Source organism: Musa acuminata, chromosome BXJ1-7 (genome assembly GCF_036884655.1).
Source record: "Musa acuminata AAA Group cultivar baxijiao chromosome BXJ1-7, Cavendish_Baxijiao_AAA, whole genome shotgun sequence".
NCBI classification, from domain to species: domain Eukaryota; kingdom Viridiplantae; phylum Streptophyta; class Magnoliopsida; order Zingiberales; family Musaceae; genus Musa; species Musa acuminata.
Window position 1 is genome coordinate 28650001 of NC_088333.1, and position 26413 is coordinate 28676413.

General features: G+C 31.8%; 1 protein-coding gene across 2 annotated transcripts in view; it reads right to left on the minus strand.

Annotated features, from left to right (window-relative positions):
* LOC135679008 (uncharacterized) overlaps positions 1–17367 on the minus strand; it is a 20374-nt gene extending 3007 nt beyond the window's left edge. The window contains exons 1-9 of one of the 2 annotated variants that reach the window (XM_065192339.1): positions 16910–17367; positions 14223–14358; positions 12315–12448; positions 11749–11950; positions 11127–11365; positions 10916–11027; positions 9490–9634; positions 9231–9373; positions 1501–1670 (exon numbers count right to left, since the gene is read on the minus strand). In XM_065192339.1, the coding sequence (XP_065048411.1) occupies positions 1501–1670; positions 9231–9373; positions 9490–9634; positions 10916–11027; positions 11127–11365; positions 11749–11950; positions 12315–12448; positions 14223–14358; positions 16910–17134 (1506 nt within the window). In that variant the 5' untranslated portion in view covers positions 17135–17367. The remainder of the gene's footprint in view (positions 1–1500; positions 1671–9230; positions 9374–9489; positions 9635–10915; positions 11028–11126; positions 11366–11748; positions 11951–12314; positions 12449–14222; positions 14359–16909) is intronic. The other variant, XM_065192340.1, reaches the window with a different exon arrangement.
* Between the last annotated feature and the right edge of the window lie 9046 nt (positions 17368–26413).

Genomic DNA, 26413 nt, shown 5'->3' on the forward strand with positions numbered 1-26413 from the left:
ATTTATCAGATCATACCAGCATTAAGGTTGCAATTATTTTCCATAGAATCCTGATACCCTATATAATAATGTACTTTATGATTAACCATCATATATTGGAAGAATGTTAAGCACATTTTTATAACTAAAAAATGGTGGATCTGAAAGATCAATTAAGTTTATTGTCATGATAGGTATACTCGATATCGGCCAGGATTTTTCCAGTTTTGTCTAACACAATCTGTATCAGGCAACTCAAAATAGGTAACCTTGGGTTCACAGGCCTTTGGTCTCAACAACCAACTCTTTATAGGCATCTGGACTCCACTTATGGATTAGCACACAAAGCTGATTGCACTGGAGTTATGAGCAATTATACCTTTTTCGTTTTTCGTTTTTTTGTACTTCTCAGATGTATTTTCATCTTTATGTTTAGTTGGTATATTAAGGAGTTTCAGAGGTATGTTCTGAATAAGATTCTTATTTTCTATTCCTATTCCAAGTATAGGTTGTTTCAAAAGAATTCTTAAGCCACTAGTCTATTTAGCTGAGATCTTAAGAAGGTACAAGATTTACTACCTTGGAAGGACTTCTTATTATAGTAGTCTCAAATGATATGTAAAGTCCAAATCCTTAAATGTTTATAATATCAAGCAGTCAAGTCAAGCAAAATCATATTTGTGTTAAACTATTAAGTTATATAATTATCTCAACCTATGGAACATTAGGCCACCATGTTTAATCACATTGTACTCAATGATTAGTTGATAGAATTTCCTAAATTAACGCATCATCCCAAAGAGCATGTTTGTCTCGGATCCATGACTATAAAGTCAGATTTTAGCTTATTGTTTCTCTTTTTTTTTCTTTTGTACAAGCTTAATTGGAGGTTGTTATGAACAAGATAATAAAATGAGACTTTGAATCTAGCCATCCTATTGACCTAGAATCTTTGACATGCATGCATTACAATTTGGCATCTAATGAAAAAAAATCAGGCTGGCCCATTAACATGCCATGTTCACCATGTGCGGTAGCCCATGATATCTACACAAGCCTATAGCTGACTAATAAGCAATAAAAAGATATATAGCTTTAGATAACAATCTGACCATGAGCACTGCCATTCATGTACTATTATAGAAATTATCAGCAAGCAGAACATCATGATTCATAGCCTGGTCTAAAACTTCCAAATGAGTCAAATGCTAAAATTTGTGTGTATAAGAGTGACAAGAAAATTTTACAAGGATCAGGTATAAATGTTAATTATGAATACATCACAGGTTAAAATGTATCAACTTCTATTATTAATATAAGCCTGACCCTCTTAACTGTTTGTTTGGCCATTGTTGATTTTTTTTTTATATTTTTAAAATTTAGAGAAAAAGGAACTCATATGAACATAATATGTCTTCATATAATACCGAGATAGTGTTGTAGCTTCATTTGTAACATCAAAATGAAAAAGCAACTTGATATACTGGTAACTTATAAGTTCCAATAGCTTCAGTACTATACCAAAAGATTCCTTGATGGTTCGGAAACAAGATATGCTTTCTGTCTAGAAACTGCTCCGGAAGATAGGAGGCTTGAAGTTGAAACAGTGAGCAATGCTGCAACCATTGATGTTATTGCAAATGCACTGGTAGCAACTAAAGAAACAAATGATGATATTGTTGGTGTGGTATCTGTTACATGCAGCGAAAAGATCTTAATTGAAGTTTGCTCAGTATAACAAACTATAAATAGAAAATAAGACATTTTATTAACCCTTCATGTAATCATATTTAAAGGTCCAAATTGAAATATTACATTACAAAGGCATGTAGGAGTGCCGAGGAGGTTGCTTAGCATCAAGTCCTTTACCAATCAAATGTGCATGCATACATTTTCAGAAAAAATGGGTAAATTATAATTTATCTCATGAACACAATCAAATGCTTACTGAGGTATCAAGCATCAGTTATGGTGAAATATTGTTGCTTATGTAACCATTATTATTAAATATTATATTTAATAATAATGTAACCGTTCTCATTAAGATTCATAATTCATTATAATCAATTTCTTCATTTATTATATTTTAAATATTTCGGTTTTTCATTCTAAATGTAACCATTATTATTAAATATTTAATATCATTAAGTTATTCATTATGGTCCAAACGTTATAAATTTGAATTAATTCTTAAACGTTATGAGTTGATGATAATAAATGTTCTTGATGGGAGAACATCTGTATATATGAGGATTTTGGTCCCTAGGCTCAATCATCTCTTTGAAGCAAAAAGGTTTTCCTACACCATCTAAAGCGAAAGTTCTGAGTCGAGAAATGCCAAAGTTAAAGAAAAAACCTCTGTAAAAATTCTTGACAACAATGGTTGGAGATACGCTATTTCGTTTCCGCATCAATTTTTATTGTGTTTATACTATAATGATTTAGAAACATAAGTTGGTATCAAAGAATTTTCTTACATTTGGTATCAGAGCCGATTGACCTCTGCCTTGATATGAAAGAGTTTTCATTTTTATGCTATGAAAATGATTTGATTTTGGTTTCTTCTTGGAAACTTCTTGATATATTTTGTTGAAAATCATGAGGAAATATCATTTTCAACATTTTTAGTCGGTAAAATGCTCATATTACGTATGCATATTTAGTTATATAAAATTATACTTATGAGTCAACTTTTAATGTTTAAAATATCTAGTGATCCATATAATCTTAATTAGTTAAGAATTAACCACAGCATTCTTAATTAATTAAAATTATATATAAAGTTAAAATAAGGATCATATAAGTAATTAGATATCATATAGTGACCGATTATATTTCATATAATAATTGTTATCCCACAAAATCTTTTATTATATTTAATATAATTAATCAGGATAAAATATCAGATTATTTTCATAATTTACCCACATGGATTATGAATTAGAATATAATTTGATAGTTTTACCATAAAGACCATTTGAATCTATTTGAATTAAGAATTTAGCCTATAAGCAATTTTTATGTCATGAGATTCATATTTTTTGGCATGTTACACATTGGTAAAACATATAATTTAGACTATTAAGCTTCAAATTTTGACATAAGCATGTTTGATTTTATGCAGTTTCTCAGACTGTTAATTTCTCTGATATTTGATGTGATATTCTCGAACTTAGTGGTGATAACTATAAGATATGGAAGGAGATGATTCTCCTCTATTTAGGGTGGATGGATATTGATTATGCTATTAGGAAAGACGAACCACCTATAGTCACTAATACCAGCACTCTAACTGAGATCACGTTATATGAGCGACAGGAGCGATCCAATCGGCTCAGCGTAATGTTTTTCAAAACTAAGATAACTGCTGGCATACGTGGTTCTGTTGACCAACATGAAAATGTCCGAGACTTGCTAAAAGCTATCGATGAGCAATTCGTCACTTCAGATAAGGCACTAGCAAGTACCCTAATAATAAAATTCTCATCCCTTAGACTCACTAACATAAAGGGTGTGCGTGAGCACATAATGCAAATGCGAGATATTACGACTCAACTTAAGAAACTCGAGGTTAATATGTCAGAATCCTTCCTGGTGCACTATATTCTGAGCACCCTTACACCTCAATATGACTCTTTTAAAATTTTATATAATACACATAAGGACAAATGGTCAATCAATGAATTAATAACCATGTGTGTTCAAGAAGATGAGAGGCTAGTGATGGAACTGGGTGAGAGTGCATTGGTGGTAACCACTCGCGAGAAGAATAAAACTGACAAAAACCAAACCAATCAGAATGCTCATCATCAAGAAAAATGCAAAATACCATCCCAAGCTGATATCAAGAATGAAACAAAGTGTTTCTTTTGTAAAAGAAAGAGACATATGAAGAAGGAATGTACAAAATTCGAACAATGGCTTGAAAAGAAAGGTAAACTAACCTCGGTTGTGTGTTATGAATCTAATATAGTCAATGTTAATATTAACACCTGGTGGATTGACTCTGGATCAACAATTCATATTGCAAACTCTTTGCAGGGTATGCAAAACCTAAGAAAGCCAATGGGAAGTGAGCAAAGCATCTTATCAGGAAATAAGATGGGCTCACATGTTGAGGCAATTGGAACATGCATTTTAACCTTAAGTAGTGGTTTTGTTTTAAAATAGGAAAGGACCTTTTATGTACCAAGTTTCTCACAAAACTTAATTTTTATTTCCAGACTCATACCATTTGGGTATTCCTTTAATTTTAAATACATATCATTTCGTTTATTATATAATTCTGATTGTGTTGGGAATGGTATTTTGTCTGATGGTCTTTATCGTATTTTATTACAAAATGATAATACTCAAAGTTCAATGCATGTTCACGCTGGCATTAAAAGCTGTAATATTAATGAGGACTCCTCTATATTATGGCATCGGAGATTAGGACATATCTCCATAGAGAGAATTAAAAGATTAGTTAAAGATGGGGTACTTAGTACTCTTGATTTTACTAATTTTAAGACTTGTGTGGACTGTATTAAGGGAAAGCAGACCAATAAATCTAAAAAAGGGTGCTAATAGGAGTTCAGACATATTAGAGATCATTCATACTGATATATGTTGTCCAGATATGGACATACATGGTCAGAAATACTTTATCTCCTTTATAGATAATTACTCATGATATATGTATATATATTTGCTTCATAACAAAAATGAAGCATTGGATGCCTTCAAAATCTTTAAGGCTGAAGTTGAGAACCAATATAGTAAACAAATTAAAATTGTGAGATCAGATAGGGATGGAGAATATTATGGTAAATATACTGAAAATAGACAAGCACCTGGTCTATTGCTAAGTTTCTTCAGGAACATGGGATTGTTGCCCAATACACTATGCCTGGTTCTCCAGACCAGAATGGTGTTGCAGAAAGAAGAAACCGAACATTATTAGACATGGTGTGAAGTATGCTTAGCAACTCCAATCTTCCTAAGTTCTTGTGGACTGAAGCACTGACGGCTGTGTATATATTAAACCGAGTTCCAACCAAGGCTGTCCAAAAGACACCATTTGAATTATGGAAAGGTTGGAAACCGAGTTTGCGACATATGCGCTTTTGGGGATGTCCGTATGAAATCAGGATATATAATCCACAAGAGAAGAAACTGGACCCGAGGACTATTAGTGGTTATTTCATTGCATATGCCGAAAAGTCCAAAGGTTACAAGTTCTATTGTCCATCTCACACAACCAGGATTATGGAATCAAGAAATGCTAAATTTCTTGAGGATGATGTGATTAATGAAGCGATCATTTCAGGAACATAGTTTCCGCACATGATCATATAGAATCTCAACCTTCCACATTAAATGATAGATTTGTTATAGTTCATAGCACTCCTCAAGTACAAACTAGTGCTGAATAACCAATCATTTAAATTCCACAAGTTGTTGATACTATTCTAATAGATCAAGCAGTTCAGGAATTACAACAAGCTCTTGAACAACTAGATGAACCACAAGTTCCTCAGGGAAACATTGGTACATCAATAAGAAGATTTACTAGAAATAAAAATCATCAATCCTAGTGATTATGTTGTATACCTACAAGAATCTGACTATAATATTAGAGCCAAAAATGATCCTGAAATATTTTCACAAGCCATGAGTTGCAAAGAGTCAAATTTGTGGCTTGATGCAATGAAAGAAGAGATGAATTCCATGATGAGCAATGGAGTCTGGGATTTTGTAGAGTTGCCTAATGAAGCAAAGGTTATTGGTTGCAAATGAGTCTTTAAAACTAAGAAAAATTCGTTAGGCAACATTGAGAGATATAAGGCAAGACTTGTTGCAAAGGGATTTACTCAAAAGGAGGGAATCAATTATCTGGAGATGTTTTCTCATGTATCTAAGAAAGATTCTCTTCGTATCATTTTGGAATTAGTTGCTCATTTTGACCTTGAGTTGCAACAAATGGATGTGAAAATGATATTTCTTAATGGAGATCTAGAGGAAGAGGTTTATATGAAACAACCTGAAGGTTTCTCCTCTAGTGTTGGTGAGCATTTGGTTTGTAAGCTTAAGAAGTCTATATACGGTTTAAAACAAACCTCTCGCCAATGGTATTTTAAATTCTATGAAGTGATTTCTTCATTCGGATTTGTTGAAAATCTCATGGATCAATGTATATACCAGAAGGTCAGTGGGAGTAAAATATGTTTTCTTGTTTTATACGTAGATGATATTTTGCTTAAAACCAATGATAAGGATTTACTGCATGAGGTGAAACAATTCATTTCTAAAAAATTTGACATGAAGGATATGGGTGAAGCATCTTATGTCAGTGGCATTAAGATCCATAGAGATGGACCTCGAGGCATTTTAGGTCTATCACAAGAAACCTATATCGATAAACTTTTAGAAAGATTTCGGATGAAAGATTGTTCACTAAATATTGCTCCCATTGTGAAAGGTGATAGGTTCAATTTGAACCAATTCCCAAAGAACAACTTTGAAAGGGAATCAATGAAAAACATCCCATATGCTTCTGCCGTAGGAAGCCTTATGTATGCTCAGGTTTATACTAAACCTGATATTGCATTTATTGTGGGGATGCTAGGCCAATATCAGAGTAATTCAGGTATGACCACTAGAGAGCTGCAAAGAAAGTGATGAGGTATCTATAAGGAACCAAAGATTACATGCTTATGTATAGACATACAGATAATCTGGATGTGATTGGTTACTCAGATTCAGACTTCGCCGGTTGTGTTGATTCTTGTAAATCAACATCATGATATATTTTTATGATGGCTGATGAAGCTATTTCTTGGAGAAGCGCTAAGCAGACCTTGACTACTACTTCTACCATGGAATTGAGTTTGTCTCCTGTTTTGAGGCTACTTCACATGGTGTATGGCTTAAGAGTTTCATTTCTGGGTTTAGAATCATGTTTTCTAATTTTAAGCCATTAAGAATTTTCTGTGATAATTCAGCTGCTGTCTTTATGGGTAAAAATAATAAAAGTGGAAGTCGAAGTAAACACATCGACATTAAGTATTTAGCCATAAGAGAACGTGTAAAAGAAAAGAAAGTGATCATTGAGCATATTAGCACTGAATTAATGATTGTTAATCCTTTGACTAAAGGCATGCCACATCTGAAATTCAAGGATCATGTAGAGAAAATGGGACTTGGTTCCACTTTGTAATTGCATTGAAACTCTTATATATTATGAAATTTTCTCATTCACGTGCACATTATTTTAAGAAAATATATTGTTATTGGACCAAGAATAAACATAAGGTTTATTCATTAAGTAATATTACCACATTAAGATTAAGAAACCAAATACATTGTGATACATGGATGATAATACTCGCTCTTAGAAGACTTATCGCTATGATTCATGTATTTATTTCTTAAGAAAGTTGTTCGAGAAAGATTAATTCAAATTATTAAGCTAAACGTATGGACCAAGTACGAGAATGTAACCGTTATTATTAAATATTATATTTAATAATAATGTAATCGTTCTCATTAAGATTCATAATTCATTATAATCAATTTCTTCATTTATTGTGTTTTAAATATTTTAATTTTTCATTCTAAATGTAACCAACATTATTAAATATTTAATATCATTAAGTTATTCATTATGGTCCAAACGTTATAAATTTAAATTAATTCTTGAACGTTATGAGTTGGTGATAATAAATGTTCTTGATGGGAGAACATCTATATATATGAGAATTTTGGTCCCTGAGCTCGATCATCTCTTTGAAGCAAAAAGGTTTTCCTACACCATCTAAAGCGAAAGTTCTGAGCCGAGAAGTGCCAAAGTTCAAGAAGAAACCTCTGCAAAAATTCTTGACAACAATGGTTGGAGGTACGCTATTTCGTTTCCACATTAGTTTTTATTATGTTTCTACTATAATGATTTAGAAAATCAAGTTGGTATCAAAGAATTTTCTTACAGCTTACTCTATTAGTAAAATTTATAATGCAACACATAAAACATAGATTGAGAAAATTATTATACAACAATAGCAACATACCCTAACATCCCAACTATTTGGGCTAATTCCATGTATCCTTTAGCTTCCCACCATTGAGCTCTTTGCTATCACTAGTTATATCAAGAATATTTAAATCTCTTTTTACTGTTTCTGATAAAGCTTTCTTAGATCTCCCATATCTCTTTGTGCACCATTAATCCTAATCAACTCACAGTCTAACCATGACATTTACAAGCCTCATTTGGACATTTTCTTACCATTTTAAGCAATATTCTCTTATTATATACTATTTGAGGACTGCAACTAAACATACACAGATGAAGAAATAAATATTGACTTAGCTCAAGAATTTTGAAATGGTTAAGTGATCTTGACTGAGAATGAGCTAAACAAAGAAGACAATTAAGTGCTTTAGAAGAAATAAAAGAACACACATGTACAAGAATTTCACTACTACAAAAGAAGTACAAAGAAGTATGCTGTCATGTAAGTGACGAAGTAGGAAATTCATTTAAAATATTTAAAAGAACATTACAACCTAATAAATAGAAAATCATGTGTGAGAAATAAATAAGTGAATATTTCATTCAAAAATGAAAATAAGCAATTGAATTTATATTATATAGACAAATGAAAAAAATTATGAAATCATATATATATAGTTATATACCCACTTAAGCTTAAGTAATAATTTACAAGGTAAAGGTGTATGTGGAATAGAAGTATGTCTCACAGAACATTCATTTGAAAATCAACACTGAAGATCATTGATTTGAAAATCCATGAAGAACAGAAAAGAGAGCCCCATCTATCAAAAACCAGACTACTCGATCTAAATCAGACTAGGACAACCATGACCAAAAAATTCCTACCATCAACTCAACAAGAATATCAATAAATTTTCAATAGTGACCAGAAACCTTTTTCCGACTACTCAAAGAACATAGAAGTTGCATTGTCTGAAAACCTCCTATATCAACACAAATTATTTTAAAATCCTCATCACCCATTGACATCAGTTCTGTATCAGTGATATTTCCTTTCATAAGAGGAAATCATGCATTTTGTTAGGGCCTCTTTTTATTTCACTTCATCTACCAGGTCTGCATAAAGCATATTGATTCTGACATTTTAACTAAAAGGCTGAACTTGTAAGTGATCTATAATATATTGAAGTTAGAACAGGAACAATCATCAAATGATATGAGAATTTTTTTTGATATGGAAGACAGAAAGCCTTACAGTGCTTCAGTTGTAGAATATTTGACTGAAGGTTCTTGTTTCCAGCAATATCTACTGTCTTATTTTCAGGAACTTCCACAGATATAAGACTATCATTGCCATTGATCTCAATGATGTATATGCTCATTGTTATTTCGTGAAAGCTAATCCCAAAGTCAAAAGGAAGTCATCAGTAGTTTGTTTTACTAAACCAACTTGTGTTAGAGCACAGAATGATAAACCTCCAAATACAAGAATTCATTAGCATTCAAATACATACCTCAGTATATATCCTCCAGAAATTCTTATAGCTGAAGAATTAAAGTCAAAAACAGGCTTCACAAACTTTATCAGCACTGGTATTTTATGTTGTCCGGTCCTCATGTTAGAAGTTGTACTTAATCTTACAGAAGGCCTTTGAGCATCTATATTTCAGTACCAAATAACATGCACTAGATAAGGATGATGATGATCAAGTCATAGATGTGTTAAAAGTTGTCACTAACCTTGCAGAAGGCCTTTGAGCATCTATATTTACATTATCAAATTACATGCATTGGATAACGATACAACTCATAGATGCATAGAAAGTCCGAAACATTCAAATTTATTTGACTTCAAAAATTATTGAAAATTTAACAATAGACAACTTGTCAAAAGTGGTCTTTATTTTGTCCTATTCCAAGGAAGGCACTTACTTAAGGTTGATCTGGATGATAAAATTAGAAGTTTACTTGTTGTTTTTTTTTATTAGTTGACAATTGTACATGGTGTAGTAGGGTTAAGCGGATTCCTTCTCTAATGTTCTAGGGACTTAGGGTGCGTTTGGGAATATATTTGAAATGTGAATTGAGGGCCTAATACACATTTTAAATGTGAATTGGTACTTGATAATTTTTTTTTCAAATCACATATGATCTAAATGTTATATTGAAAATGCTTAAATATTGATGCTACATCAGGGTAGCATTATTATTTCAGTATTTACGGGATGCTAATGTAATTTTTCAAATTCTGAAATTACCCTATGATTTTATCTAAAATTACAAGATTGTCAAAATGATTTAATGAGAAATCAATATGATTTATATTTCTATAAGGTAAAATTTTATTTCTTTACTTTTAAAGATTATTTTATATTTATTTATTATGAATATATTATTCATTTATTATATATTTGGGCCATATAAATTTTTTATAAGATTATATACATTCATTTATTTATTTTATTTATTTTATTTATTTTATTTATTTTATTTATTTAAATAAAAAAACATGTGTTCACTTTTGAATATATATATTAAATATATTACAACGATAAATTTGTCACAAAAAATTCAATTGACCTTTGAAATACAATTTTACTAAATAACACTTACATCAATGCACATTTAAAATACTGTTATTATATATTATTTACCAAATACTTAAAAGCATTCCACAATTACACATTTGCTCAAACCCTTTTCTTAAAGTGCACATTAAAAATGCAAATGTGTTTCTAAACATAGCCTTAAGGTTTTGTAAGTGGCAGTGTTCTATTCTGTATGATGAGGTTCTATTACTTGTGGAAATGGTCCAATTAAGAAAAGATATTGCAATGTAATCTAGGAGCAGATGATAGTTGGCAGAAATTGAAGATGGACTTCTTCATGCAACTGGAATGTTGGAATATAGTTTCATACTCCTGTAAGAGAAGAAAATACCATAGAGGAATGTGATTGGATCTGATGGAGAAATTGGTGTCCCTTGTCTGCTGATTATATTGTTAGTATCACAACTTATGGTAACAACAGTCATGCTTGAAATGCTGCGTACCTAAACAAGAAAGGTAGTCATGGAATTAATTTTAAAAAAGAAGGGTGCATTATATCAATAACAGTAGAATAATTAACATGAATATTCAAACCAGCTTACTAAATAGCCAAAGCGACGGTTTCCAAGGCTATTCCTTTTTGTAGGAATAAGTGAACCAGAAGTTGAATGAAGAAGGCCTAGAATTTCTTCAGATGAATTAAGAACTGGCTCTGAAAAAGATAAATATATTTTTAAGCCCTTATAAGTGTTAGTAGCCTCTGCAGTTCTAAGCTTGCCATTAAGTTGAAGTGACTTCTTCGGGATGTGAGTTGTCAAGTTCATGAAGACACTCCTTCTATCTGCAAGTCACAAATGGCAAGAGAGGATAGGTAAAAGGGCAGTAACAAAGACAACATATATGCATTTGAATTTATCCTTTACAAAAATACATTATAAAATATTGATGAAAAATAATCAAGTAAAGCACAGCATGAACATAATTCTTGATATGGCTCAATACTATGAGAATATTGAAATTTTCATATAAAATTTTTTTTCATTCACACCTCATAGCATACGTGAAATCAAAGTGGGCATAAAATTTACAAGTGGCATAATTTATTAGGCTTATTATACAGAACTTAGTGTAATCTCAGATTTATTTAAAAATATTCAGAAAAAAATTGCTTACTGCAATTAGTTGGAACCATGATTTAGAAATTTGATAAAGCAGATAGCATACCAAAATGTAATATGAAACTTGAATTTGATGTTCGTTCGAAACTGTTCCCAGCACTGTCCATACAGAAGCCCTTATCCATGACCAGTACCAATCGACCAAACTGAACATCAGCTGATATACCCACCATAAGGGTAAATACTCGGTCAGGAAGAAGAACCTTGAGAGTAGATGGTAAAACATGGCCAGCTCCATAAACAAGAAGCTATAGGAAGAAGCAATTAGATACTGAAACTTAAGGGGAAAGAAAAAGAATAAAGAGAAAATGAGAGATTAAGGTAGGATGGCAAGACTAAATCCTAATACTTGGCAACATTATGGTAAACAAGTTTATAATTAAAGCTACTGAGGATAAGTATCCAAGACTCAGAAATTTGGAACAGATTATACTGATAAACTAGATGCTGGACAGGTAATAGTAAGATTATGTATAAAGAGAGTGACAGGAGAATAAAGAAGTAAGAAATTACACATCCATGTGAAAAATGAAGAACAACATTTGTTGTATAGTGAACCTAAGAGGGATAATTAGTCTTTGAGTAGAACTTTCAAGTTTTCTGCATACTCACATTGCATTTACTAGAGGAGCACTTAAATCCTCCTCCATTGGTGCAGGGTTCACTGAAAGAAACATTTACTGATACATTCAAAGCATTTGTGAAAGATGATGCAGCAGAAATGCATGCAGTGGGGGAAATTGTATCTGCAGAGAAAGGACAACAAAGTTAGAATGTATAGTGCATGAGCTGTCAAAAACATGGTTTAGGTTGGATAAATAATCACCAAGGGTATTAGTAAACAAGTTGGAGACATACGTCTTATCACAGATGTAATTCTATTTATAATTATAAAGTAGATAATCCTCTAAAGCAGTGCCATGTTCAGGCACGGAAGTTAATGAATCAATCTAGCTTTATATGCAGATCTTTTCAGAGAATTTTTCAAATAAATTTGTAAAATTGATCATAGAGTTATAAACTAGGTATCCAAAGAGAAAGTTCTTGGTAAACTGCTTATCATGAGAGAAATTACTTGCTATGCTTATATAACTTGTTAAAACCATCCATTTAAGGAATTCAAGACAAAACCTTAAAGTCCAAACATTATGAAATTAGGAACTAGCATACACCCATCTTATTACTTGGTTGCCAGATAGCTAACAAATAACTAATAATACAACATGCTCTTAGTTTTGAACAAGATGATGACAAAAAGCACACAGATGAAAAGTTGGGAATAAATATCCATATACTGAAGGTGGATCCAGTATTGTTTGAGTCAAATTCAACAGATTATGGCCTGTTGCACCAAGATAACAGCAATTGAAGGGATTTTATTGCTAAAAATAGCAGCAGTTCTGCTATCATATCAGGAAAAAAAAAGACGCAAGAAAATAAATAGATAAGAGAAAATAAGGAAAGAGATACCTGTGCCATCCAGCAGAAAACAAAACTATCTTTTATTACTCAGAACAGCAAACAAAAGCCACTTTTCCTCAATATAAAAACTTCAATAAGCAAACTTCATATAAGTAGATCCTAATCAATCTGGGGCTTAAAAATAAATGAAAATTATACTATACAGTAGACATATTCCTCTGTAGGGACCCATAAATCTCATTTAAAGTCATCAAGAATTTCCTAAATTGTCTGACCTAATTTAGGAAACTCTCCCAATACAATCTGTACCTAAAATCAAGGTTTTAAATACAGGTCTATACAATGTGTACCACAGTAACCAAGTCAACCATAGAACGATATTGGACCACATTTTTTAATTATGTTTTCAGTTAAAATTGGTAAAGATTGGTAACTGGTGTTTTACCTATCCAATAGATTGCCAAAATTTGCATCAGATCAAGATTTAAATCCTTAAAATATGACTACTATTCATTAAATCACTCAACCGAGCTTTGAGAATCCGTAAAGTAACTATTAAAAATAATGAAAAAAGATTATTTTAAAGATACTAAAATAATAGAAAATGATTTCCCAATTCAACAAAACCAGGATTTATTTAAATATTAATAAAATCTAGACCTGAGAGTCTTAACATAAATCAATAGCAATTATTCTGATCAAAAGATATTTAACAAATTTGACTAGATTATACACAATTGACTTGATTTTCACTTTAGATAATATAATATCTCTTAAGGCAAGAAATTAAGTTTTGGTTGTACCAATCAGTAAACAGGTCAGCATTTCTGGTGACACTGAATGTTACAGATCATTATACTGCTTGGTATATTGATAAAATACACATCCAACTAGATACTGAAACTAGTGTTTGACCAAGATCTTAATCTCTTTCTTTTACCTTTTGTAACTTCCGAAATACAACATCTATTCAATATTATTTACTAATTTTCAACATAAAACTGAAAGAAGAGATGATATAAGGAACATGGTAACTTCAAGTCAAAATGAAACTAAATTTATCAAAGAGAAACAGGAATGACAGGGGAGTTTCTTAACCAACAATCCATTTATAGCTAGCACAGCGAACTCTTTGAGAACCACTGATGCAGACCTCAAACAGATGATCTCCTTCAAGCAAGCCTGAGTACGTAACTTCTTTTGGTTCACAAGCAGAGGAACTGTAGTTATCTAGCTGCATTATGTTAAAACTTAAAACAACCATGGTCAGACAGAGTGTTGGTCAAATATGTAAATTCTTTGTTAGACTAATTGTCATAACTAGTGATTAAATAATGGAGTTCATTGTTTCTTTAGTACTCTAGCTATTAATTCAAAGCAGTCATGACATGACCATAAGATATGGAAAAACATCATATGAAGTGAGCTGATACACATGCCTGATAGTAAGACTTTTAAAATGTTCATAAAACATATAATAAAGCTAGAAACAAACATTGTAATTTCTATGTGTACCAGTTATTAGGATTCTAAGCACTAAAAATATTAAAATTTGCTAAACAAAACAAATTGTGATCCGAAACACACCAACAAGAGTGATACAATTTGCAAATCATCTTCCTCTACCTACAACTCTTTAAATTAATCAGTTGATCACAAAATATTCCATGTCTATTTCAAATACTTTCAATTTCCTCAAACAATATTACTTGTGTATACTCTGTACTCCTTGATGGAAAATACAGTGGCATGAATGCTAAAAATTTTGAAATTAAGACTTAGAATTGTCTTTCTCTAAGTAGTTATGAATCATTATATCTTCTATATTTGTTTAAAAGTACATTCAACTCTCTGGGTGAGATAAGAACTCAAATTTTGGTGGGCATAAGGAATATCTATTGAAATTTTCTCTTCTGGATGAGAAAAGAATTCAAATTTTCTCTCTTGAAAGACTAAAATGCCCTCAAAATAAAATAAAAGGATAATTACAATCAAGGGCATTTCAATCATTATGGATTAAAAATGATCTAATTATTGAACTGATAGGCCAAGGTTCCATTTCTTCTTTTCTCTGGGTTCCATAACTATGCCTTAAAGACTTATGGAATTTGCCATGTGGAATATCATTTTATTCATAAATCATAAAAGATATATAGTGATTAAAATTTATGGCTTTTCTTATATATAAAGTCATCAAGAAGACTCCTAAATCTACTAGGATATATGTAAGTTAATTTCCCACCTATACTAAAATATATTGAGGATATCTAGTTTAAGAAGGGGGGAAGTCTTGGCATTATAGGAAGATTGCGAATTTAGTACATGGGTGACCAGGGTTCAAATAATGGAAACAATCTCCCTCGTCACATGATTAATCCTTCCCACACCCTGGATTGGCAGGAGTCTTATGTATCAGGTTCGTCCTTTCTTTAAGTTCAATTCAAAATTTACTAAAATATTTTTTTGCTCAGACTGTAAAAGGTTACCAGCACCTTCTGAAAATTTTAGATATTATTTTGTAACAAACCTTTCAACCATCTTTATAAATTAATTAGTAAACAGAATCACATCAGAGATGTTCATTGTCCAACCCTTGACTAGACTCTCTGAGTAAAAGTTGAAGATTCCACCATCCTGAAACAGAGAAAATTTTCAAATTTACATGTCTAGAACACAGAGCAGAAATCACAACTTTAAAAATCTAGATATCTACTTCTCTAGTCTCTTGGCCTCAGATATCTGTCTCATGTCTGAATATAAGCAGATAAGAGCCATTTATTTTATGAACAGGTCTCATCCTACATTGTTGATGCAATCCCAACAGTAGGCCTTAAGATCTATACCAATCATTTTAAAGATAAAATGTCCAAAATACAGTGAAAAGTAAAGCACCTGAATACCTGGAGGACTTGTTTGACTTAAAACATGTGTGCATTCAGCGAATAAGATATTCTTGAGGAAATGAGTAGTCTTATAAGGAGGATCAAAAGAGATGAGAGGCTCAAGACACCAAAAGGTTAACCATCTATTTTAGCTAACTTTAACTAAGGACACAAAAGTGTGTTGTGCGTTTTTATCCAAATTATTCCAGACATAATGTTGAAACAGTCTCACTAAACAAAATTCCCTCTCTCTTTAACTTGTTTCTGTAGTTGTATCCTTTTTATCACTCTGCTTCTTTTACATGTTTACCGGTCAAATTTTCCAAAACTAACAAAATACAAGTTGAACACCTTGCTAACATTGTATTGGTGTTGGTTTTCTGACAGTGAAAGTTATTACAACCAGAGAAATTCTTTCAAGATAGACGAAATACTTCTTTCCATGATCTGTAGCACAACCTAGTGGCCACTAAATGCTAATGCAACTTTTAGCTGATAACTCGCAAGCAAATTTTCAATCCCAAAGTAGGCACAGAAGAAATCTACCAATAGTCAATTTTAAGAGAAACGAAATTTCTGTTCACCATTATTTAGCTCATATGTTGTCTGCGATCCTCGTAGTTCTTGGATCCTGAAAAATTTATAATTCTCATAAAATTACTTCATTATAATAGTTAATTGCTTCATATAATCTTTCACTCTTGAAGCTTTTACGTATCCTGATAAATTGTGAGACTCTCAAAGAGAAGAAAAAGGAGTCTTATACTCTAGTCCGATATATGTACCTTGTCAGTGTCAAAAGTGCAACCGCCTTGTGCATACAAAATTACCATATCAGTTAATACAACATTCAGCTTCCAGATCAATGTGCATGGGCGTGAAGAAGGGATTGAACCCACGAACCTTGCAGGTGATGCTGCAGCTGCGGCATGCGCCACCGTTCCTCCTCTCCGTGACCTCAAACCGAAATGTGGCCCTCGACGATGCCGAGGATGCCGGAGGAGACTCCAAGAACCTAACCGCAGCATCAGAACCAACACCAGCATGGGCTTCCCGGGGCATCAGAAGCAAAGCCGAAACGATCCAGGAGAATCCACGGACACACAGGACTCTCCTGCTCCAACCCATCTCAGAGGCACCCAGGAAGGCGAGCAATGTAGAGTATGTGAGCTGCCAGGCCTCGTAAATGCCCCCGAAGACGCTGTTCTTTCGAGGCTCGAGTGCCAAGGAAACCAGTACTGACGAGTGAGAGAGTGCTTGGTTAAACGATGGAAGGGACAGAGCTGCGCCGGTGGTGGGTTTGTCTGTGTGTGGCAGTGGGGTGACTCCCTCACCGCGATGAATGCTTAGTTTTTGTCTGCTTGAGGCACTCGTTCACCCACTCACTCTGCAGGAGAGAAGAGGAGGAATGGGCGTGAAAGTAGTGGCAAGATCGGGTAGTTAGTTGTCTGTGGAGAATCTACTGCTGGATTCTGCCTGTTCTTTTTTTACCTTTTATTTAGTTTTCGGATATTAAGAAATTATTGGTAGGAAGAGAATAAAAAACGAAAACAGAAAATAAATAATTAAGAATGTATTTATTATACAAGTCAACTTAAAATTAATATGGTTTGATAGATTAATTATAAGTTGTTAAGGTTTCCACTAAAGCACATATTTTTATGTAAATCCTCTCGTGTATAAGTTCTAAAAAATTTACATCCTTTTCTCACCCATCTTAAAAACGGTATCAGAAATATTATTCATAGTTCTCTCTTTATCAAAATCTAAAAATACATTGGATATTTTATAGAAGAATCAAATCTAAATTATCAATATTTTCATAAGAACTCGTTGTATTAAAATTCCTTATCTCATTAGATATTGGCTCTACAAATCCTAAAATACTTGTCGATCTCATCCATTTCTTTCTTAATGAATATTTTGTCAATTTTTGTACATATTTTTAATTCACACTTCTTCTTATTGTATCTCTGGCCATCAAATCTTTTGGTCTATGATATCGAAGAAAAATTAAAAAATAAAAAACAAAATCACCTAGGGATCAATAATCAAATATATATCAGAAAGTTAATGTAAGATTAATGTGGTTCGATAAATCTCTTCTTTCATCCATGAAAAAATTAAATTCTTCACTATATGAGATTAATTACAAGATCTTTATTTATCCTCACTCAATATAAATTTCTTTGCAAAGAATTTATATCATTTTCTCATCCTTTTTAGAAACTCTAGATAAAAAATCTTCAAGTATCAAAAGTATTTTTTATATCTTGTTTTCTCCCTATCAATACGTAGATACTCATAGGAGAACCAAACCCTAATTATCAAGATTTTTCTTCTTCACAAGAACTCCTTCCTATATTAAAATTCATTATCTCATTAGAACACCGACTCCATAAATCTTAAATATTTATCAATCTAATATCTCATTTAATATTCTATTACAAACATTTGACAAAATAAAATTTGAGGTCAATGATATTAGAAAAGCTTGATGATGATTAAGAGTGACAAGAAGAAGACATAGAATAAGAATAAGATTGGTGGATGCTTAACGTAAAAAGGTAAATAATAAGAAAAGGAGGGGAAAGATAAAAATTTTGTTAGAAGCAATGATTAAATATTGAATCATAGTAACTTTGTGTCTACGAGGAGAAAAGAGGTTAAAAACTAGTGTATGATGAGATATAAAACCTATGATATTTTTTATAATAAATAAGATATTAAAAATAGTGAAAATGATATGTATCAAATTGCTAAACCCGAAAGCATAAAGATTTAGATAATATTATACACTTTAAAATGAAGATCAAACAATATTTATTGATGATGATGAAATTAAAGAAAGATGTAAAAATTATTTTTATAAATTATTTAATAAATATTCCACAAAGGATATAGTTTTAACTATAAATAATAATTATAGATTTAATAATCATGTATTTATTTATAAGCTTAGAACTAGCGGTATTGAAGTCTAGAAAAGTTGAAGGTTTAAGAGATTGACTTGGTTAAATAACTTATTTATCAAGATTATGAGATTCAGAAAGATGTATATTAAATAGAAAAAGAGTTTTTAGTACTAATTTACTATAACAAAGGTAACATACAAAATTATTCAAATTAGAAAAGAAGTAAAATTATAAGTCATATTATAAAAATCTTGGAAAAAAGTTATCAAAAATAGAATGAGACTTGAAATAAATATATTAAAATATCTATTTAATTTTATTCTTAGAAGATCAACCATACAAGCTATTTATTTATTAATATAATTAATAAAAAAATATTATAATTTTTATTAACTAAAAAGACCTATGATAGAGTTCTTAGTGAGTTATTATGATAGGTTGTAGAAAAAAAAAAAGTATAACCACTAACTATATTAATGTCATTAAAGATATGTATGATAATATATCTATCATTGTTAGAACCATAAGAGTACATGAGTTCCTTATTAGCATAAAATTATATTAAAAGTTTACATTATATCTCGTACCTTTTCACATTAATAATGGATGAACTTATTAGTTATTTATAAGATAAATCCGCTAGGTGTATATTATTTGTTGATGATATTATGTTAATTGATGAAAACCTAAGTAAAATTAATTATAAACTTAAGTTATAGAGACAATCTTTAAAAAATAAAGATTTTAGACTGAATATATAAGATATAATTTTAGTAATAATAGAAATAGATAAAAAAATATAGTTAATTTGGATAGATAAAATATTTTTTTAAGTAAAAGGTTTAAGTTCGTTTATTCAACGAGATGAAGAGATCGATGAAGAATATTACTCATAGAGTAAAAATGAGATAGTTAAAATAACGAGGGATATTAAGATTTTTATATGATTATCATATATATTTAAAACTAAAAAATATAAAATAATTATAAAACTAATAATACTTCATGAATATGAGTGTTGAGTAGTTAAGAAATAATATATATATATATATATATATATATATATATATATAATTTATATTGCTGAGATGAAATTATTGAAGTGAATGTGTAGACCTACTAGAAATGAAATAAAATTTTTTATTTATTTATGAATAACTAAATATCAATTTAATAGAGAATGATAAAAGAGAATCGTTTAAGATTATATGGATATATGCCTAGGAGACATACGAATACAGTAATTAAAAGAGATAAAATAATTAATTTTAGTAATATAAAAAGAGATAGAGGGGACCTAATAAACTTTAATATAAATTATAAATAAAACAATTAATTATTCTAAACTTAATTAAGTATATGACTTTTTATCAATCTGAATAGTGATTAAAGATCCACGTAATCAACTCTAAATTGTTGACACTTATCACTTTATTATTGTTATTTTTTTAATAACTTGAGGGTTTACTTTCATGAGAACTTTTGCAACTTCAAGAATTAGCATTAGCATGATCCAACAAAAAGAAGTTGAGGATTACTTAAAGAACAAAAAAAGAAATCTTTCATAGAAATATGAACACCATTTCATGATAAAAATAATATAATTGGATACTAAGTTTTTTTAACTATATTATGCTGAGACAAACAAATAACTTAGATATGGATCCAAGTAAGATTAAAATGAATCAAGATGTGAGTATCACATCAGTTTCATATATCCTAAAAAAATAATTTAAGAATCATTAGATAACAGTATCAATATAATTCAGATCTTGAATAGTGTCACCACATCCCACTGCACTTGGATTTCTGACATACTTTATCAGATCCACACTGGCCCTACATGAAACCCATATGTCTTCTTTTGTCTGGTTAATGAGATGCATGTGACATGGAGGAGTACTGTTAGATCATACCTTGTTTGTATTACGAACTAAAAAGAAGGCAGAGACAGATGAAATAATTGTCCTCTCTATTAAATAAATGTGTTCCACATGTTTTGAAGTATAGAAAAATAGTAGGGGGCCACTCTAAATAAAGCAGTTTGATTTGCTTTAAGGAACAGTAAGAGCTCAGTGCACCCATGCATGTATAGGTTAGATCACCTACTTTTCTCATTTGAAAGCTTGTGGGAAGAACAAAGCAAGGGACACTGGCCTTCAATTAATGCATGCCATGCCTTCTGTTTTCATGGATTTTTCTTTTGTTTTTCTAATCATGTCCACCAAAATCCATTTAACTAGACAAATACTTCTTTATGATGAAGATTGTGTGATCTGTGGGGCTGCTATGCCAGATTAGGTTTGAAAAAGAAGAGGAGGAAGAACATCTTTCATTCAGATTTCCCACTCAATCTAGAATTGCAGCTGCATCTCCTTGTTTTCATCCACATTTCTATCAAACTAACCACTATAATTATTTACTAGAGCTCCATATCATTTCATATATTTCAAGACACCAATGTAGATTCATATAAAAATATAGAGCTCATAAAATCTCAATCCCAGCAGGTTGTAATCTTGAAGAAAAAGAAAGCTGATTTGGATGATAACTTCTGGTTTGAATGCTAGTTATTACTATAAACAACATCACACACGCACTTTCTTTGCTCTTTTCTGATCACTGTGACAGCCTTATTTTGCCTGTCTTCAACTACAGAAAGAGAGAGAGAGAGAGAGAGAGTTAAAGATCTACATCCTTCACTGTCAGTCTACGTCTTTCATGAACTCCACATCAAACAAGGGATGACAAGGAAATGACTCTCCAACTCATGGTGAGAAAGGTAGGATTATGCTAGATTATCAAGGGATAGAGTTAGATTGAGAAGCCCATACCGATCATTACTTTTGGATTGGTCACTGGTACTGGACCTCCTGGTCCAGTTAATGATAGCCGAAGATGAACCCAAGGAAAAGAACAATTTCCTTTGGCCATCTACCCTTGTATTTGGTTGTTGGCATCATTTTTGTATCTTCATTTCATTCATCTCAAGTAGAAAAGCTTTATTGGTAGCATAATTTACTGTAATTGCAGCAGATGAAGTAACTAAGTTTATGATCTGATTCTGAGATGTACTAAATAGTTTGATCTCATAACGTGGGCTACTTGATTTGTTTTCTGCTTCAATTACATCGAATTCTCTCGGTTCGGTAGCTTTCCTGATGCTCTTTGTTCCCTACTTCTGCTCGAAACCAAGTAGATACAGCCACAGCATACTGACATGGAGATGGTTGTACAATCATTGCTCCTTTTCATTGTCTAAAATCAGGAGAAAATGATATCTCAAGAAGAACATCATTCCAATGATTTTGTCCGATATGTTGCGAACAAATTAAATTGACAGCATAGAAAATGATAGCCAAAATATGACTATATATATGTGTGTGTGTGTGGGGGAGTTACTGCTAATGAAAGACAACAAAATGATACTTCGGTTTGTGCATGTCAAAAGGAATTCTACTTTAATTTATGCATTTATTTATTTGATGTAATGTCAAAAGATTTTGATGGACAGGTAGAGAGGGAAAAAGAGACAAATCACAGATGAATGAATAGACTGACAGTAAAAACAGGTCTTGGCCTGAGTGAAAATTTGTGATCAGGCATGCATGAATCTTCACACATTAAAACTCCTTCATTTCCTTGGCCAAAGATAAACAATAAATTAATAGAAACTTTATCTTCTCCAAAAAAAAAAAAAAAGAACATATTCTGAATACTCTAATTCTTAATTAATTGCACAGCTTTTTAGCAACCTTTGGCACCACCTGTTCACAGATCTCTGCAACAGATGGGAGAAATGAAGTCATACACAGCTGAGATCATTACTATTTTTCTAGTACATGATCACATGCAAAGAATCAAATCAGCTACCACCACAAGCATGTGGGATTTTGTGGCCTACTTACTACCTCTGAATGCTGGTGGGTGAAATCATCTTGTCTAATTTAAATTCCTTCTGATCATTTGTTGTTTATTCAAGATTTTCATTGACTTTATTACTGTAGACTCATTTTCTCTGAAAGTTTCTAAGGGATCCAGAAATATTTACATTGGCATTTTTCTATTGCTAAACATATCTACTCCATATGCAGAAATTTTTCGACAGTTTCATATTACATTTCCTGAGTTTTTGAGTTCATATACTGTACAAATTTATCTGGTTGTGATAACATCAATGTCCCGAGGAGTTTTCTCTGTCATCTGAGGCCCAAAAAGCAGAGAGAAGGTCTACATTTCATCAATGAAGCCTTACAGAGTCACTGACGAAGCTAAGATAACATTTGATAGATCTAAATGATCGATCTCTCACAGACTTTAACACCCCCATAAAGGCCAAGAGGAATGCCTGTAGTACATACAGCATGTGAACGGTGAACCCATCTAAAACAAGTAACGTTGTTGGGTATCAGATATATGTATGTAGTCTTACTCTAATGACCGAACCGAAGAGGTTATTTCTGTAATCTCACCCCTATTCACTCAGGTCGCAAAGGAATATTTACATCTCTCTTGAATGATTTATTGAAGCAATTGTGATTGAACTTTTAACAATGGAAATATGTGGGAATTAAAGCGCTCCATTCAATCTGAAAATCGAAAATACAATTATAGAGAATTTTAGATCTTCCAATACCAATTCTTTAGAGCTTATATTATAGCTAGTGAGAGAAACAACTAAACTACAGATTGGAAAAATATTCCATATGATGGAAGGTTGCAATTTCATATGGTTCTACTTTTCTTAAAAATTTGAAAGTTTATTGCAGCAGCAAAAAATTCTGCTGCTTTTCCATTACTGATTTCAATTTTTTCTACCTATAAGAAGCATTTCTTGGCCATTTTTTAAACTTTCAAAAGTGTTGTATTATTTAAATTAAACAATTTTCTACTCTCTTTGGGACTCTCAAATGCATAAATAAATATTGGCAAAAGTCTCTTTTCAGAATGGAATTTAGAGATTTTTGGAGTAGCTTTATCAAATTATTTTTATTTTCAAATACACAAAAGCATTTCATAGAGATTCAAATGCATAAAAAATTGTTCATCACATATTTTGAATTTTGGGTTTTTTTCTTTTAGATTTTCCTTATTATTAAAATACCTAACAAAAATCTCATATATGGAGTAGTAGTAGGTATTGAAGAGGGAAGAGGATCCTAACTCAAATTTATTTTCTTCAAATAACTTTTCTACCTAATTAATATATTTAGCACTAGTGCTTGTGTCATGAATGCATGAATGCTTGTACATCTAAAAATGCAAGAATAAGCAAACATAGTAACTGTAAATCCATGAATGATTTATTAGGGTTACATGCACATATTTGCAGATGCTCCATCTCTAAACTTGTGTAATTTCATTCATGCATTTATAAATTACAATTAATATTTTGTTTTATTCTCTTATTCCAAATGCAGATTCATGATGATAATTTTTATTTTCTTGTACAATGCTAAAGTTCTTAATTATATAAATATTCCTAATTTATTAATTGCTGGCACATATTCCTCAGTTTTGAAACTTCAGGCAATGCATTCTATGCATGCTGGGCTGAGAAAACTTATCTGAGGCTGAGCATTCATGGCATTCACATGGCTGGAAAAGCAGTGACATGAATCAAGCATAATACAAATAGCTGGTCATTGCATTCATGGATCCAAATAACTGTACATTGGATTAGATGTTTCAGATAAATACTTAAAGCAGCAAGTTGCATACACTGTTGCTGTCTGTCAGCAAGCACTTGCTCATTTTGAGCATATCATGAAACAGATAAGACTGACAGCTCATGGCAGCATTATTTTACTGCAAATTCATTCATGCTGCCCGACCCCTTCATCATCATCTTCTCTCTCTCTCTCAGCATTGCCTGAAACCCTAATGCCCGAGCCCAGACTTTCTATATAAAGAGGCCAACTCTTACCCCTGCGTCCTCCTCCCGTGGTTGCTGCCATTGCCTTTCTTTTTTAGCTCATTAACTTCCACTGTATACATCAGAGATCAGTTTTGTGTGTGGGTAAGTCCATGGTTTTCTTTCTGATCATTCCTTGTCTTGCCTTCTCTTTGTTTGCTTTACCTCTTCCTCCTATCTTATTCTTCTCTTCGACTTTCACTCTATACATATGCTGGGGTGATGTAAGTCCATGGATTTCTACTCTCAGATCATTCTTTTCCTCTCTCTCTCTCTCTCTCTCTCTCTCTCTGTATGTGAGTGCAAAATCTTCCAATCGGACTGCGACCCGCAGTGAGCAGTCCGACCACCTTTTGCACAGATTAAGTGTGACAAGTGCTAGCCAAGTGCCTGACCTTTAGCTCTATTTGACACGTTGAGGGTCAGCAGTCCCTTGATCTGGGATTTCTTCCAAGCTAGCACATATAGCTTCAGTTCTATCAAAACAAAGTCTCTTTTTTCTTGCCTTTCATAGCATAGATCTTTGATATATACATATACATATAAATAGATTTTGTCGATTTCATTAGTGGTATAATCTCCTTGTTTCAAGGTTAAATTTATATTTTCTCGTATCTTTATAATTATTTTCGTATTTTAACCTTGCATAAGTTCAATTTTGTCCATCCATCCTCTCTCTCTCTCTCTCTCTCTCTCTCTCTCATCTCGGATTTATAAATAATAATAATAAATTAATAATTTATTATTCATAAGCTACATAATAAATTTTTTTCTTTTCTTTTCGTTCGTCTTTGAATTCAAATCCTTATCTTTATGGTAGTAAATATTCTATTAATAAAAAAAAATGATAACATCTTTTTGATAGGGTCATATCTCTTCCACCCAAGTTTCAGATCTATTACATAGTAGTAAATTACTCTAAAAATAAATAAAAAATAAAAATATATTAGCAATCTCGGTAGGAACCTCGTAAAAATCATAAAGTTAATCTTCAATATTCATAAAATATAAACAAAGATCAATAATTTAATAAAAAAATATATTTATTCATCGTAAAATTTATATATCAGAAAAAAAATGATAATTTCTTACGTAATAAACAAAATCATGCATCAGCCACATGCAACACATACGTAATAACAAAGACGTACATCACCCGATGATGCACTCTCCCAACAGCAAATGGAGAGGTATATTCCATGGGTTCCTCCCAACAATGGATAGAGATAATCCATATCGCACTCCCAACAACGAATAAAATGGTATTCCTCACCCGCTCAAGTGGGGACACGTTCCTCCCAATAATGGATGGAGGAACCGTATAACCATCACATCTAACGGTCCGCTAATCTTCGAAGGGAATCTCCATACATGCCCTTTGCAGGGATACAAAAACATCCATGATCATTCATTTACACTCATCCAATCACTCATGCATACATCAAGAAATCAATATAATTAAATATTATGAGAGATCATACTTGATGTAAATCTGCTAGACTATGTTCAATGGTGGCTCCGTACTGTGACAGACCCGTAGCTCCTTTCACATGTTGCACTCCCAATGTGAACTATTAG